General features: G+C 43.7%; 1 protein-coding gene across 1 annotated transcript in view; it reads right to left on the bottom strand.

The window, feature by feature from the left end:
* The window catches only part of LOC140910365 (protocadherin Fat 4), a 222,123-nt gene that overhangs the window by 29,251 nt on the left and 175,043 nt on the right, over positions 1–17,829 (bottom strand). Inside the window, exon 10 of the mRNA XM_073341085.1 lies at positions 1,612–1,716. Coding sequence (XP_073197186.1) covers positions 1,612–1,716 — 105 coding nt within the window. The remainder of the gene's footprint in view (positions 1–1,611; positions 1,717–17,829) is intronic.

The raw sequence follows: 17,829 nt of genomic DNA, 5'->3' as shown, positions 1-17,829 counted from the left end.
AATGTGTTCTGAGAAACATTTTTCTAAGATAGGGTTACTCTTTTGGCTGCCTTTTAAAATATTTGTTTATTTTTTCAGCTTTTTTTCTTTTTCTGTTTATTTGTTTTATTTAACATCATTCTTTTCTACACGAACAAAGACAATCCACAATGGATCTGCATTCAGACCCAAGCTTTGTGTGACTGTACCAAGTAGGGTGACCAGACAGCAAGTGTGAAAAATCAGGACAGAGGGTGTGTGTGTGTGTGTGGGGGGGGTAATAGGAGCCTATATAAGAAAAAGCTTGAAATATTGGGACTGTCCCCATGAAATCGGAACATCTGGTCACCGTAGTACCAAGATCTCTGAAGTTTCCCTTTATGTTTTGTATCATTACTGGCTGCTCAATTTCCTGGTAAAAATTAGTGATAATTAACTTCAAGTAATTATTAAAATATGTTGATAGGACTGTATGAATTCCTTGTTTTATGCTTAGAATTTAGATCTAGAAACACTGCAAAGTTTTAATAGAATACAATAAACAGAATGGACCGGGATTTGTGTGGAATGATTCGGTAATGTGTTTTGATCTTTCCATGTCTTTATTAATGCTTTTTAGCAAGGTCAAGTGCCATACTCAATATCTGAGATCATGTTGCTCATGAACAGAAGAGTTAATTACGTTTACTGATTCCTTGACTGCATATTTTTGAGGAGTTGTGAATACAAATGTGATCATATTGTAAGACCACTGAAATAAAACAGAAACTCCCCTTCTATAGCTAGAAAACAAAATATGATGCCTTCTTTGCAAATTATTAGTGTGTGGCCCAACAGAACTTGAATGTGCAACTTACAATATATAATTTGCAATCTTTACACCTATTATAACTGTATATTTATTCAGAACTCAGTGGTGTGACCTGCACTCAATGGGACTCCTTGTGTAAGGAAGTGTTCACCAATGCAAATAAGGGCTGCTCAACCTAGGACTCAGAATATTTCTGGGCTTTTCATCTGAGAAATGTCTGCCCCTCTCTTCTGGAACACCAGTAAAATACTACAAAGGAAAATAAGGGAAAACTGTAGCTTTAAGGAATCCAAAAGTGGGGGCACCATGGAACCCAAACAATCCAGGGGAGTTCAGTGAGGGATTGTACAGGAAGTGATGAGTGATCAGGTGCAACCTGAGCAGCCTGGCCCTTTGTGGGTTGGTGTGAAGAGGGGGAAGGGTGTAGGAAGGCAGCTGTGATTGTGAGCTGGGCATACAAAGCGGGAGGCATCTTGCATGTGTGCATGTGTACACACACATACACACACTCTCAAGGGCCAATAAAATCTGGCCCTAAGTGTACACCAGGAAAAATCTCCTCCCTTCTCTTTTGTTCTCATGTAGACGAAACAGAAAGTGATATTATAAATCACTAAGGATTTCTTAAATAGATGCTTTTTTTTCTTAACTGGACTGTATTTTAACCGTATGTCATGGGACCTTAATGATTTGGGATAGGCATGTGATTTATTTTGGTAAATTGAAATTAACATAAATAAATATAGGTTTTATTTAAGTGAACCTGAAGAAGTCAGTATATCTATGAAATGTTAACAAAAAAACCCCCAACAACAACTTACCAAATGGACAGTGACAATAATATCCTTCCACTCCATTTTGACAGGATCCTCCATTGAAACAGGGGTTGCATTCACAGTAATTGACAGCAGATTCACATGTTTTGCCTGCAATCAGGTAACCAAATGAACATCCATGTTAGAGTTTTCATGTCAGTTTCAACACGGGTCTTACATTAGGCCAACGAGCTTATGAATCCTGAATATATTTTCCAACCGTGCCTGAGAAAGGAAGAATGATCCCATGGATCAGTCACAGGATTGGGAGTCAAGAGACTGAGATTATATTCCTGGATCTGCTACAGATTTACTGTGTGATGTTGAGAAATTTACTTAACTCCTTAGTGTCTCAAGTTATTATCTCACAGAGCATGTTGTGAGGCTTAATAAATTGATGTTTGTAAAGTGCACTGAGCGCATCAAATATATAGCTGGGAAGTATTGTTATCCCTATTTTTTTGAGTGCACAGAACACATCAGGGTGATGGAACTCAAGGATAAAGAAAGTATAACTTGAATGAGTTTGAATGTAGCAGGTTTAACACAGGCAGCTATTATAAGATTTTTTGCATCTTTTCCCATCCATTATGAGCTTCTTCCAGAATTGGAGGGACCATGGTCCTCTGGAGCTAAAGCATATTACTTTAGAACCAGTTTTCTTCTGAACAGACACTGTCACATGTGCTGAATATTATTCACTAGAGAATAAACTGATGCCATATAATTAATTTCAACAAGTCTAAATGACAAGTATTTTTGCAGACTCTGTACATAAATGAAAGAATAATAGCAAGAGAAATTATAAGAGCTACCACAAGTATATACAGGAGTACCAAACTAAAATGCTGTTCAAATGTAAACAATAATGATGTCCCCAATTGAAATAATAAACTAGATTTCTCTTTTCTGAGGTGATCAGATAATAAACCCCATTTTCCCAACCCATCACCTCCTTCTTTGCATCCCTCCACTGGTTCTTCCTTTTCCACTGCATCAAGCACAAACTACCGGTCTTCATTTTTAATTCCCTTCATGGCTTAGCTGCACCCTATTATCATCCCTTCTATGGTTTACATATGTTGATACCTGCCTCTTAGTGATACCAGCCTTTATTGCAGGGGTGGACAAACTTTTTGGCCCGAGGGCCACATCTGGGTAGGGAAAGTGCTTGCAGGGCCCGAGCAGAGGGTTGGGGTGTGGGGGCAGAGTGCGGGGTGTGGGAGGGGGTGTGGTGTGCAAGAAGGGGCTCGAGGAGGGGTGTGGGGTGTATGAGGGGGCTCATGGAAGGGCATTAGGGAGTGCAGGAGGGGGCTCAGTCAGGGGGTAGAGGTGCTGGAGGGGTGCGGGGTGCAGGAGGGGTGTGGGATGCGGCAGGGGGCTGGAGTGCAGGAGGGGTGCGGGGTGCAGGAATGGGCTCAGGGCAGGGAGTTGGGGTGCAGGAGGGGTGTGGCAGGGGGCTCAGGGAAGGGAGTTGGGATGCGGGGTGCAGGAGGAGTTCAGGCTCCAGCCTGGCGCCGCTTACCTAGAGCCTGGCGCAGCTCTGGGGTGGCAGTGGCACGGACCGGTGCCAGGTCACTCATGTCCCATGATGGTAATGGGCAGTATGCAGTACTCTCTCCTTGGTCAAGATCCTACATTTCTGAGTACTTTGGATACCCTTAAATCCATTTAGAAAACTAGGGTTGTACTGTGCTAACTTGTTTAGCACCCTAGAAATTTTGCAACGTGTCTGCTTGTTTTCAGTACTTTTTGGTGAGGGGTTATACATTTAAAATTAAACAAAAAAAAGTGTTCAGGCACTTAACCTGCACAGGCTGTCTAAATCAGTTGGCACCAGCAATATGGTAAGAAAGTGTTGGGAAAAGTCTTTTTGGTTAATATTAAACTCTTAACTTCACCAAAGGTACGGGAAGCACGTCCAATGCCTGTATATGATCATTTTTTTTTTTTTAGGGGGGTGGGTTATTTTACATTTTTTTTCTTTTTTTTCTTCTTACGTGCAAGAAGGAGTCTAATCTTTCTGATCTTAGATATAGCTGTTTTATTTAAACCTTAAAAAAATAGTATCCTCAAAATATTGATCTTTGATTGTGTTCAAGTAGGAGATAATATGTGGGGTACAAATAATAAACTTGATCCACTGACATTTCTCAGTAGTTGTCAAAATTCAAAGCTAATAATGCTAGTCTTTATGATCTTAATCTAACTAAAGCAAACTCAATGTTGATCTTTTTCTTCTTCCTTATTACCCACTGTGTCAGCTAAAGAGCTTGGATGTTTACAGTTTTTAACAATGTTTTCTTCACAATTAACAATGGTTTGAACAATTGATGATACCAGTAAAAGTTAGTTTACACTCCTACCAGCTGTTTTGACACAGGAGAAAACGTTCCCTCCAATTACGGTAGATCAGGGGGCTCTATAAACTAACATTTATTAAGAATAAAGAGAAAATCCAAGTTATATCTGCTGCTCACTAAAGTCTTGAGAGGAATATGTCTCTTCATGTGCTGATTTAACAAAGTTGTCTTTGAACCAATACAGATCACTTATCCTCTTCAAATCAGTGCTACACTCACTCTTCTCAAAGGCAAGAACCCTATAAATCAGAATCAGGGGAACAAAAGTAGAACACAGGAGGGCTATTTCAATTTAACTTTATGGATTCTCCACATGAGCAATTTCAAAAATTCTTTTGATAAGAAGGCCTTTAAGAAAGTCTGGTAACCAGGCAGAGAGAGACAAACTGTCATCATAAATTAAAAACAGAATAAGAGCTAGGAAGCTAGGAAAAACAAAACAAAACCAGAAATAAGAGACATGCCTACATATATATCTATAAAATCGACAGATTTAGCTATTTAGTTCAATAGGAGTGGAACCGAGCCCTTTATTGGTACCATGTCTGTAGCTCTCTATCTGTAAAGCCAAACTGCCATAGCCCTATGAATCCAACTAGATAGACTCAGTGAAAGAGAAAAAATAATATGTTTTAGAAACCTCCAAAATATTTTAAAATAGCTTTTCCATAAGCCATGGTATCACAATTTTAATGTTCTGAAACAAAATACACCAAGCCAAGAATAAAACGTTTTTTTCTCAGCAGAAAGTACAGATTCTCTGCTCTCTGGCATGTTTCTACTTGTGATGGTTCATGAGATATTAAACCTTAAAGGTATCCCTTGTCCAGAACTGAATATCTTTCCATCCTGACAGTCAGACAATTAAGCAATTCTGTGGGAAAATTTGGTAGCTGGGAGAGGACATTTCTCTAGTAGATAAGTTTTAAAAAATAAAAAGATGGCTCTTGGAAGGTGTTTGAAGGTTACCTATTTCTATGGCACAAATCTTAGCACACAAACACTAGCTTTCCAGCTTTAGTAACAAAACTATTCTAATGGTACATCTTCATTACCCAAAGGATCGGAGGGTAGTGATCCATCTATCGGGGATCCCCAAATCGATGCTCGGCAGTAGGAGTAAGGGGAGTTGATGGGGGAGCCGCCACGGTCGACTCACTGCCATGAGGACAGTCAGGTAAGTTGCACTAAGATACTTTGACTTCAGCTACGCGTATAGTATAGCTGAAGTTGCATATCTTAGTTCGAACCCTTCCCAGTATAGCCCAGGCCTTAGAAAACATAGCATGTTTACCTCTCCCATCTGCTTAATTGGGGTGGGCCTAAAGCTGCGGTAGCTGATTACATCTTTTAACATCTGATTAATGTAAATTATGCTAGTTTGAGTTTTAATATAATAGTTTAACTGTATATGAATTACATCTGCAGTGAGGTGTCCACTACATGTAAATTCTCGCATATAAATCTGGGTTTGGTGGGAAAAGTTTGCAAATTTACTGTTATTTTCCTGTTCTGTTTGGTGTAACATGCATTTGTATTCAGAGATCCAGTTGTTTTATCTGCAAAGACTAAAATAGAACTGTTTTCCATGATCAGAGAATGAACACAGACGTCAGTAAAGGACAGACTGTGAACTCCTTCCTCATATTGCTGAGCAGTTAATTACCTGAGTAATCCTATTCATTCCAATGGGATTACTTGGGTGAAACACTGCTCACCAATGTGAGTAATGGATTCTTAATCTGGCCTTAAGTGCTTACTTCCATTGTTTTACTTAGAGATGCTTCCTATGACTTTAATTAAACTCGCAAGTTTGGGGTTTTCTAAACACACTCCTCAGGGCATTTTTCACAAAGTTTCACTGCTCTAAGATTAATAACATGTGTGTCAAATCGTAATGTTTTGATGAGTGAGCACATAGATTTGCTTTGGTAAACTATGGCCTGGAGTTAAACATATCGCCAAATGATTATTAACTTTTCAGTACTATGGCAAATTCATCTTTAAAATTTCATTTTCACAGATTTGGATTACTGTGCATCTGTTAGCCAAAGACTCATCTTTATTTTGATGAGATATAGAAAATAATTTTGTTTCCATATGTTTGAGTGCTTCAAGTTTATCAAATGTGAGGAAAGGGAAGAACCAGTCAATGATTTTTAATCCAGGGTGGCTCAGGTATGTCAAGTCTTAATATTCATGGGGCATATAGCTGCATCCAGTGGCTGATACAGTATGTCAGGCTAGTAGATATTCCCACACAAACCAAAACCTTTGTTAGCTTTCAGTTACAATTGCTGGAATGCATCTTCTTCCAAAATACAGTTAAATAGGCACTGAACAGTTGTCTTTAAACACCCCATCTACATTCCCCTTCTCAGCCTCAACTTCTTCCTTTCCAGAGCCCAGACTCCATGTCATCCCAAGCAACCAACAGATAGAGATCTTTGAGCTCATTTTTATAACAATTTTAAATTAAATTAAATAATCATAAAAATAAAGGGGAAATGGACAGTGATTTGTAGTAGGATTAAGGGAACTAGGCTGGATATTGAGGCTGAGAAATTAGTGTAGGCAGTGGGATCCACAGGTTTAGCACAGAACTGTGCTGTCCAGCCCCACTCAAGAGCTCTGCTCCCCAGTCCTTGCTACTAACTTTTATGCCTCCCCTCTTATTTATGACCTCTCACACCTAGAACGCAGTCCCTCAGACAATTAAGCTCAGCAGCTGAGTCCCTGCATATCACTGACTTCCTGAGGTCTGCCTGCTGATGAATCATAGGAGGTTTGTCAGGATGAGCACTTAGGCCTGGATCCACAAAAATAGTTAGGCACCTATGGTGTGTTCTACGAAGGGACTCAGGTGTCTTAGAATGAGAGCCACAACCCCCGCCCTGCAGCATGCTAGGCGGGGAGCTGCCTAAGCTAGCCAATGTGAGACACTGATGGAGGTGTGTGTGGGGGTGCTATCACCCTCCCCACAGAGGTAGGTGTCTAAGTCTGGGCTGCAGGGAGGCACCTATCTCTGCTTGCCATCAACGAATGTGAACCTTAACAGGTAGATTCACAATAGTAGAGCTCAAACTAGCGCACTGAAAAGAGTGTGGACATTGCAGCTCAGGGGACAGCTTATTCTCCAACTTCCATCCTCTGTAATACCTCTATTCAGTGGAGGATGCAGTTTGTCAGGATGGTGGATTCCTTCCTGATTTGGGCATGGGAAGAAGAAAAAATGATCTTTATGCCACTGACAAAAACTCCCAGAGAGACTGATTAATTAGGGACAGTGTTAATTAATATTGATAAGATCAGGCTCCTACAGTCAGCATGAAAGGTTGCAGACAAATGAAACAACGGATCATATTTCAAATCACTAAGAACCAAACCATTTATTAATGAAATTATAACTATGTGTACCAACTGAAAGCTGCTGGGTTAAACTTTGGGATGTTTACATTGCATGCCTCAATATGCCCATCTTTTAAATTGATTCTTTTTTTAATTTAATTTTGAATTTGAAACAATTTAACAAATCTACATTCCTTTATCCTAATAAGGCCTGGAAAATAGGAAATGAAGGGTTCATGGGCAGGGCAGGCAAACTACGGGAAGCCTCAAAGTATATTCCTTTTAGAAAGTGATTCTTTTCAAAACAAAACCTGATCATCATTAATAGACATAATTATAACAGACTGTTTAAACCTTAATGATGTTGCTCTGAGGTAATCTGTCTTTATAATGCTATTCCGTGGAACGAGCTAAATTGCCTCCACAGTGTGATGAAGTGACATGCAGCTGACAAAACATAATCAATCAAATAAAAGTAAGTCTACCCTCTCGGTCTTGAAGTAAGCTATTACAAAGATCTACAACTCATGTACTCTAATTTACAGGGAACAGAAGGCCTGTGTTGGAAAGCACTAATATCCACACACAAGAAGTACAGAGATGGTGTCTCTTGATGGTGAATGCAAATTCAGTTATGAGGTACAGTATTTTTGAGAGCAGCCATTAAAACTATACATATGGTGCACTAGCTCTTTCTACCTAGCATCTGAAATGGAATTATTCATCTCCTTATAGGTAAGAGGAGGGACAAAAGTATGTTGGCTGCTTCTCTTTCACTTAGGCACACAGAGAGTATATTCATGAAGATACAATTTCGTGCTTTCTTTGTTAAATCAGTATAGCTGTCTTTAGTCAAATACTTTTTATTTATTTCTTTTTTTGGAAAACAATGTTAAAGGGAAACAGGGTTAATCCTACAACCCTTTCCCCCATTTCTATTTTGGTATGTTGGCAATAAAATAATCAACACATGCATACTATACATGTGACTTAGGTGATCCAGTCTCACTACAGAAATAACCAATAGTGAACAGTCAAGGACAACAGTTCACAAACAATCCATATGCTGAAACTTGCTTGCATAAACTATGTGGCGAATTTTTGTGAATAATTCATTCACAGAACTCAGGACATGTTTGTGAACAGTTTTCAGGCAGGAAAAAAAAGGGCTAAATTTAAATTGTGAGCAAATTATCCAATTAGCTCTACTGTTCTCCAACTTCAAAAGTTATTTTGCTTTATTGATTAAAAACTTTAGCATCTTTATTTTTCTGTCTCAGGTATTTAGTCTTCAGGGACTTAAGTAACATTTAATTCTAACTGCTTATCAGCAGAAAGGAACGATCAGTTGCCTTTTTTCTCATATTTTTGAATTACAATGGTATGTTTTCTGAAAGGTCAGGTAATCTATGAAGTTTAGCAAAAAGAAAAGGAGTACTTGTGGCACCTTAGAGACTAACAAATGTATTTGAGCATAAGCTTTCATGAGCTACAGCTCACTTCGTTGGTGAGGTGAGGTCTCCAAGGTGCCACAAGTCCTCCTTTTCTTTTTGCGAATACAGACTATCATGGCTGCTACTCTGAAGCCTATGAAGTTTAGAACTTCTAAATCTTGAAAACGTCTAACTCACTGATTTTCTGTTTTACAATTATTTGTACTGACAGATAGTTTTAACCAGCATATAAGGGCACCATGTAGAGTACATAGTTTGAAAACTACTACTGTAGTTTTTTCTGTGCCAAAAAATAAAAAATTCTGCATGTTAAAAAAAATAAAAATTCTGCATACAATATTTTAAAATTCTGCAAATGTTATTTGTCAATAAATAAAATATGGAGGCTCCAGCATGGCGGAGCACAGGCCACTGGCTGCATGGAGGTGGGAGATCACCCTGCAGCCCGCCCCCCGCCCCTCCCCAGGGACATGAACTCAACGGTGAGGCTGCACCCAACATTGACACTTGGCAGAAAAAGCATGAGGCCCTGCCCCTCCATGCCAGGCACACCAGGTATGGGCAGGCAGGCTCAGCCCAGCAGGATCCAGGTATGGAGGATTAGTGTGGGGGGATCAAGGTGTGGGGTGAGAGGGTTCTGTGAAGGCCAATTTGGGTGCAGGCCACTCGGTGGGAGGTCTAGATGCAGGGGGATCTCGATGCACCGGGGCTCACTGCAGGGGCTCCAGGTGCAAGGAGAATGGGACTCTGAAGTGGGGTACAGGCGAAGGTGGCTGGGGCTCAGTGGAGGGGGCTGGGTGTGGGGGTCTGAGTTCGGTGGGGTTTAGCAAGCTCAGTGGGGGTTCCAGCTGTTGGGGGAATGGGGCTTGGTGGGGTGGGGGTCCGGTTGCAATTGATTGGGGCTCAGTGGGATGGTGGTCCAGGTGCAGGAGGCACATTGGGGTGGTCCAGGTGCATGCAGGGGGCTTGTCGAGTGGGGCTCTGGGTGCAGGGGTGGAGGTCCAGATGCAGAGAGGGGTGGGGCTCGGCAGGTGAGTGGTCTGGGTGCAGGGGTAGGGACCCAGATGCAGGGGTAGGCGTTAAGCAGGGGTCCGGATGCGAGAGGGGGCTTGGCAGGGAGTGGGGATTCAAGTGCGGGGGGCTCACTGAGGGATGGTCTGGGTACAGAGGTGGGGGTCTGGATACAGCGGGAGGAGATTGATGGGGCATTCTGGGTGCAGGGGGACCCCCCCAGCCAAGCCTCACCCTCCCACACTCTCAACCCCTCCCACCAAGCCCCTGGACCCAAACCCCGACCCTGCCGAACCACATCTCCTGCATCCAATACCACCAAGCCCCTGGACCCAAACCCCACCCTGCCAAACCACATCTCCTGCATCCAGAGTATTGGATGCAGGAGATGTGGTTTGGCAGGGTGGGGGTTTGGGTCCAGGGACTTGGTGGGAGGGGTTGGGAGTGTGGCTTGGCTGGGGGGGTCTGGCTATGGGGTGGGGGAGGGGTCTGGATGAATAGGGGTAGGGTGGACAGGGGAACAGCTCCCCATGCAGTGACCTATTCCCCCATGGCTGAGGAGTGATGGGGGAAGGAAGCGGGTGCAGAGCCAGGGCCAGGTGAGGCTGGGGAGAGTTGGGGTGGGGGCTAGATGCGGGGAGCTTGGTGGGGAGAGGTACGGGAGACTCGGTGGGGGAGGGGGGTTCTGGATGAAGGGGGTGAGGCTCAGCAGGAGCGTCTGGGTGTGGAGGGTCTGTCCTGGGGGGGAGGGGTCTGACCCAGCACCAATCAGAGCATACCCAGCCCCCTCCCACCCTCCGCAGTGATTTATCTCTTTGATGGCTCTTTGGGGTGCCTGAAACAATGAACCCTATGACTACTCATCCAGCTTCCCTTTGCTTCCCTGTCAGAAAGTCATTTTTCTGAAGGGAAGCAAAGAAATCTGTGGGGGACATGAATTCTGCATGTAAGCAGTGTGCAGAATTCCACCAGGAGTAGAAAACCCAGCTCAAACCATATGAAAAATCTCAAAACCCATCAAATATAAGTCATTAAAATGTTCTTATGTTTTCAAGTATAGATCACAATCCAGAACAAATGTCATGTTTAACTTATATTTGATAAGGGTTGAACATTAAGATATGACATGAGTCCCACAAAAGTTGCCTGCGTTTTTCATTAACTTCAACTACACACTATTGGCTGATGTTACAATATCTTGCTAAAGCCAAACAAAGTGTTCTGCTGACCTGTACCAGCAAGCATGTGCCCATTTAACCTCCGCTGACAATGACTTAAAGCGTTACAGAGGATGGGTGCCTAGAATTATTCTGCCATGCTTCTGGCAAAATAATATAATATACTAATTCAATGTGAAATAAAATCCTGGGATCATTGACTTAATTAGAACCTCTAATCAATTAACAGTAATTGCTACTGACCTGAGGCTCTGCAGTTTTCTTCACACAAAGGATCATGTCAGTGTCTTTTGTATCAAGAAACTTCTTGTGTTGAATATGTGTTAGCTGTCAGAGCTGTTCTTTAAATGAAGTTGTTGAATCCCCTGTTTTGAAATCTACCAGTGTTTTTCTTTTCTTTTGTACCTAACTGATTTTTAAAAAAAACAAACTAAGCTCACTTTATTATTTACAAATGAGTCTTTGTATTAGCTTGGTAGAGCAAACACGAGCAAATTTTAATACCACGCTGACCCTAACTTAACAAATGTATTCCCTCTCTCTCCAGCTATTTAGGGCACAGAAGCCCCAAGACCACCTCACAGAGGATGAGCAGTAGAGTGATAGGAAGTAAGGCTCAGGGCTAGCATCCATTCCTGCAACCTACATGTATCAGACTAAGTTGCATTGTGCACACAGCCCCAGCAGCTACCCTTCATGTCCACCAGCCATATGGGGCACAGAAACCCCAGAGGGCAGACCCTAGTAGGAAGAGACTCTCTCGGTCAGTAGCAGGAGAAGAGCAGGAGCCCGGTAATACTGAAATAATTTCAAAGAGCTGAGAAAACCCCTGACATAAGAACCACAATTTTACCTGAATGTTTAATTTCAGCTAACTAATTAAGGCAATCTGTTTGGGGAAAGGAATGGGAAGTAATCAGATCCCCCTACCAAAACCACACCAAACCAAACCACCCACACACATGCAGTACCACTAAGCTAACTTGTAATCTCGCATTTAGTAACTGTACCACCTTCTCTCTGTTTTGGCTTCCCTTACCATGTCTCAGACTGTAAACTCTACAAGGTAGGGTTGTTTGTACAGTGCCTAGTACAAAGGGGCCCTGGTTCTGACTGAAGACTTTGGGCCACAAAATGAATACATAACAAGCAATGATAATTATATTTCAGCAAAGGGCAGGTTATGTAATACAGAAAAGCATACAGAGAAACCAGTTTCAACTTTGCAGGATCTTATAGTGAATTTTCAAATCTACTCTTGATATTATCGCGCCCCCAATCACATTCATTCATAATAATATTCCCTGAGAAAGACCTATTGAAACCCTGAAGTAAATCTTTTCATTTATGTTTTCTTAGTTTTTCTTTTATTATGTCTGGAGAAAGTAGCCAGAAGTATTGGTTAGGATTTACTTATATAGTCCTTAAATTACTCCTGGGGGAATTCTGCATCATTGCATGCATACAGAATTCATGTCCCCTGCCTATTTCTTAGCTTCCCTGCAGAAAAATGACTTCTGATGGGGGAGTAAAGGGAATTTGCACGCGCAGTCATGCATCCCTCCCTGGCAGCACAGGCAGGTCAGTTTGGGCGCCCGGAGCAGCCACTAGAGGCCTAAATCACCACCGTGTGTGTGTGAAATGTGGGCAGTTATGCATGAGAGAGAGAGACACACACACTGTCCCTCTCGCTCACTATTGCAGCATTCTCAGCGTGGAGAGGCAGGGTTTTGGAGTGTGTCTGAGGAGATAGGTGAGGTGCAGACTGTGCCCTCAGGCAGAGCAGAACATAGCAGCCTGCCTGCTTAGTGAATTGTTCCTATTGTCTTTGTGAATTCCCCCAGGAGTATAGAACAGGTGTAAAAGTTTTAAGGCTCCTTTACATGGCCAGAGTGGCTTAAAGCAGTGGTCTCCAAAGTGGGGTGTGAGCACAATTGGGGAGCGCAGCAGGAGGAGCGTCGCCACAGCAAAAGGGCAGCGTGGCAGGAGGAGCACTGCCGGAGGGAAAAAAAGGGGGGGGGGGCAGCCCTGAGTCCTCCGGCCTGTGGAGAGCAGGGGCAGCCGCGCAGCCAGCGGCTGGAAAGAAATGTCACTTTCCCCTTCAAAGCCGGCCGGAGAGAAGCGGCGCTTTGAAGGGGAAAGCGCCGCTTCTTTCCAGCCGCTGGCTGCGCGGCTGCCCCTGCTCCTCCTGAGTCCTCCGGCCCATGCTCACAGGGCCGCATTCCGAAAGGGGCTTTAGAGCTGCAGGCCAGGGCCCTGGGGCCCCCTTAGCCCAGGGCCCTGAAGCCCCTAAAGCCCCTGCATGCCGGGTGGCCCTGCCTGCCATGGGGGGGGGGCAGCTCCCAGAATCGTGGCCATGGGGGTGGTGCTGCGCTGAGCAGAGCCACCTGCACCTCCCCTGCACCAAACAGGAGATGCCCCAGGTAAGTGCTCTCCACCTCCTGCCTGCCCCAGCCCTGAGCGCCCTCCCACACCCTAACTCCCTCCCAGACCCGTACCCCACCCTGAGCGCCCGCTGTATCACAAAGTGTTAAACCAAGATTTTCAAAAATAATAAAGCATATTAATCACATTGCTCTCACTAAAATATTATTAATAATTTTTTTAGTGAGAGCAAATAAAATAAAACATTATTTTAAAAATATTGTTTATTTCATCTTTATCTCATTGTTTTTTCATTTCTATTTTTTGTGTGTGTTTTATAATTTACATAATATATTAGTACAGTAGTACATGTATATAATTTATACATATATTAGGGGTGCGTGCTCAAAATTTTTTTACTGATAAGGGTGCGCGTTCAAAAAAGTTTGGAAACCACTGGTTTAAAGGACAGTATGGCCTTATAAATGCTTATGGTGCTTTGTGATTAGAACTGGTCTACATTTTTGGATTGAAAACATTTCTTATTAAAATGTACTCCATGAACTGTTTGTTACTGACCTTTCTGGAGATGGTCAGTAGCCAATATAAATTGTGAGTTTGATTCCTCAGCCCTCACTTGCTCTTCAGTTGCCTATGATGTAACACTGAGCATATGGCTGCATATATTTGTTGACTTATAACTAGAAATAAAGGGTCAAACCTAGCTACAATACTATTAGGCAAGGGAGTTTGGGGATTTTCTCCAATGCTCCCCACTCCCATTGTCCATCCATTGTATTGTAGTTTAAATAACTTACCTACATTTACAGAAAAATTATCCGGTGTGACCTTGTGCTTACAGAAGACCATAGGACGGGTCTGAGGTCAGGGCATGCAGCTCAGAAACTCGCCTCGCCGACATCACCGCCACCAGGAAAGCTACCTTCCATGATAGGTAAGACGGGAGCATGAGGCCAAAGGCTTAAAGGGTGGGCCCCTGAGCCTGGACAGAACCAAGTTGAGATCCCACTGAGGGACTGGGGACCGAACTTGAGGAAAAAGTCTCTTGAGACCTTGAGGAACCTGACTGTCATGTCATGGGAGAAGACCATCTGCCCCTACATGGGCAGATGAAAAACGGAGATGGCCGCCAGATGCACCTTGATAGAAGAGTGTGCCAGGCCCTGGCTCCTCAAATTAAGTAGGTAGTCTAAGATTGACTGCATCAAAAAATGCGAAGGGCAGATGCCCCGATCAGCCGCCCTGTGGGAAAACCTCATCCACTTTGCCAGGTAGGTCTGTCTAGTTGAGGGTTTTCTACTCCCCAGGAGGATCTGCTGGACCTCCTCTGAACAGGTCCATTCTTCAGGGTTCAGCCATGCCGCATCCATGTGTGGAGAGACAGAAGGTTGGGGTGCAAGAGGCAACCATAGTCCTGTGACAGCAGGTCTGCTCAGTCCGGCAGGGGCCATGGGGGGGACTGCTGCCAAGCTCAACAGCGTGCCAAACCAATGTTGGCGCGGCCATGCTGGGGTGATCATGATAACCTGCACCCTGTCCCTCTTGATTTTCACTTACTGATGAGAGGAATCGGAGGGAACACATACATCAGGCTTCCTGCCCACAGCAGGAGGAAGGCATCGGATAGGGAGCCCTTGCCCAGACCCCATCTGGAGTAGAACCTGTGGTACCTCCTGTTCTGCCTGGTGGCAAACAAATCCTCTTGGGGAGTTCCCCACCTCTGGAAGATCATGCTGGCTACCTCCCAGTGGAGCACCCACTCGTGGTGAGAGGAGAAGTCCCTGCTTAAGTGATTTGCTAGTGTGTTCCTGGCACCCGGAAGGTGACATGCTTCTAGATGGATTCCCTGGTAGATGCAGAAGTCCCAGAGATGGAGTCCCTCAACCTGTCCCTGGAGCGGTACTGGTGCCGTGGAGATTCTGGGCGCCAACTTAAAAACTCCTGCTAGGGGGCGCATGCGTCCAGAGGTCTGCGCCCAGTCACTGGCAAGCTGCACCTCGAGCCTCTATGCCCTTGTACGAAGTTCAGAGACCAGATGGGGCTGCGAAGCTTCTGCCTATCATGGTCAGAAGCGTGTTGGCTGCGAGAGGGCGACTGCTGGCGGGACGTCCCCTGCTATGGGGAGCGTTGCTGTAGAAGTGGAGACTGTGGTGGTTCAAATGCGGGTTTACCCCATGACTGGGACCGTGCAGAGGCCGTAGTGGGTGGCACTGGGAGGGACATAATCTCTTACACTGCTTTCAAGGCATCTGGCGTGGATGGCTCCCAGAGCTGACGAGGGCCTCCTCGCTATCCGGGGTAGCCAGTGGGGAGTGGGCTGGGCTACACCGCTCGACCTGAGCTGGGGCCCGAGATCCCGAAAGGGGTCAAGAGGTGCCAGAGATAGGGCCTTGGTCCATTCCAGACCTTTTCCTTGTGGGAAACTGTAGACCTTCCTCGCCCTATCTTCTTGGGCTTCTTGGCTGGAGCCACGGAAAGGGACTGGTGCCGCGCAGATGGTACCAGTAGGGCACTGCTCGGTGCCAAATAGGAGTGCTGCTCCAGCATTGGAGTAAGGGCAGACTCCATAAGGAACGCTCTCAAGCGAATGTCATGGTCCTTCTTCATGCAGGGTGTGAAGGACTTGCAGATTCTGCACTTATCACTAATATTACCTTTGCTCAAGCATCATAAACAAATGTTTTGTGGATCACTAATGGGCATAGGACTTTTACTGAGATCACAGGGCTAAAAGCCTGGGGACTGGGGCATGCCCCATCCCGAAACTAAGTCCTGTTTGGGACCTACTAAATCTCTAACTAACAAATAGGGAAATTAAAACTAGAGGGAAACTATGTACAATAATATACAAGAGGTAAATGCTTTCGAATGAACGAGAACTAACAGTGCTAGCTGAAGCAGTAACAGTTACATGCACCATCACTGGTGGCAAGAAGGAACTGAGGGTTTGGAGGGGGCAGGCGGTGCCCTATATGCCATGGCATATACACACTACTCCAGGGGGCGCCAGAGCCAGTCCGCTACGGATACTGCTGAGAGAAAAACTTCCAGCACCGGTTCTTGTGGGGAGCACACACATTTAAGTTGAATGGACATGATCAATCACTCGAAGAAGAACGAAAGTTACTAGTATGTTATTTTTTCTGCCCTTTAAAAACAACATCTTTAGGCATAAATAAAACTAAGATGCCGCCTAGCACACCACACTTCAACTTAAAGCATGAATTGACTCCATAGTAGGTATTTATATATGCAACTATCCCCTATTCTCCACATCTCTCTCTAAGTATAGATGAAATACTTAATTATATAAAATATTTATCCTTCAGGATCTTCACAAGGAAAAAAGTGTCATATCTGGCTAACAGAAATATTTTTGTAAACGCTTTTGTTTGAATTTTTCAAATGTTTCAGAGTAATAACAATTTTATACCCTTCAAAAAAATAAAAACTTACCCCCCAGTTCTGGTTTTCTATTTACATCCCTTAGTACTCAAATAAAGAAAAACTAAGCACTGATGCTCAAGGTCCGCTTTCACCTATGCAATAAGTCACACCAGCCCAAGAACATTACTTTACTGTAGCTCTGACTCAGGAAAGCACTTAAGCACATGATTTCAATGGGACTTAAGCATGTGCTGATAGTTAAGCACACACTTTAGTGCTGTCCTGAATAGCGATGCTTGTCCTGAATCATAGCCTAAATAATTACAAGTAGTTTAAGACTGTCAGACAAGCATGCTGAAATAATTTTAATTGGCAAATTAAATAGTGCAAGGCTTTGACAAATTGTCTTGTGCAGATACTTGAGTGGTTCTTTGTCTCCCTGAAAATTCTAAGGCTAAGCACATCTTCCTATTTTCACATGAAGCCTAGGACTGTCTGTTCTCACAGCAAAGGAGGCCTGCAAGCGTCTGTGCTCCGACCTTGTTGACATTTCTTCTAAAATGGCCAAAAGGGTCCATGCCCAGTGACTCCTTTCTTTCTCCAAAGGGAGGAGTGAATTTAATCCTCCTGCAGCATTCTGTCCTTGCTGATTGGACAAATGTGCTGTGTTTTTCCCACATGGCACTGCAGAGTGCAAATTCCCATTTACCAAAGTGAATTGTAGCATGCTGTTTGAGAGAGATCTCAACTTTTTCATTTTAGGTGCTGCTGTATTTGAACATTTTACATATATTACAGAAAAATTATCCGGTGTGATAAAAATGTCGCATTTATATTGTTGGCTGAAAACAAAACATAAACAAACAAAACATGGATACAACACACGTGTGCGTCTCTCCCTGATCACTCTGCTTTTATGTTGTTTCCTTCCCCCACCCTCTCATCTGTTTTTGTCTTATATGACTGTAAGAAATTTGGGGCAGAGACTGACTTTCCCTACATGTTTGCCCAGAATTTAGTACATGTGGGGTGCTTCTGTAATATAAATAATAATAATAGGAAAATAATATTTTAAAATATTGGAACTGGATGTAGCAT

The sequence above is a fragment of the Lepidochelys kempii genome, chromosome 4, assembly GCF_965140265.1.
Source record: "Lepidochelys kempii isolate rLepKem1 chromosome 4, rLepKem1.hap2, whole genome shotgun sequence".
NCBI classification, from domain to species: Eukaryota; Metazoa; Chordata; order Testudines; family Cheloniidae; genus Lepidochelys; species Lepidochelys kempii.
Note: the sequence above shows the minus strand (reverse complement) of the source record. Positions and strands in the feature narration are given on the sequence as shown.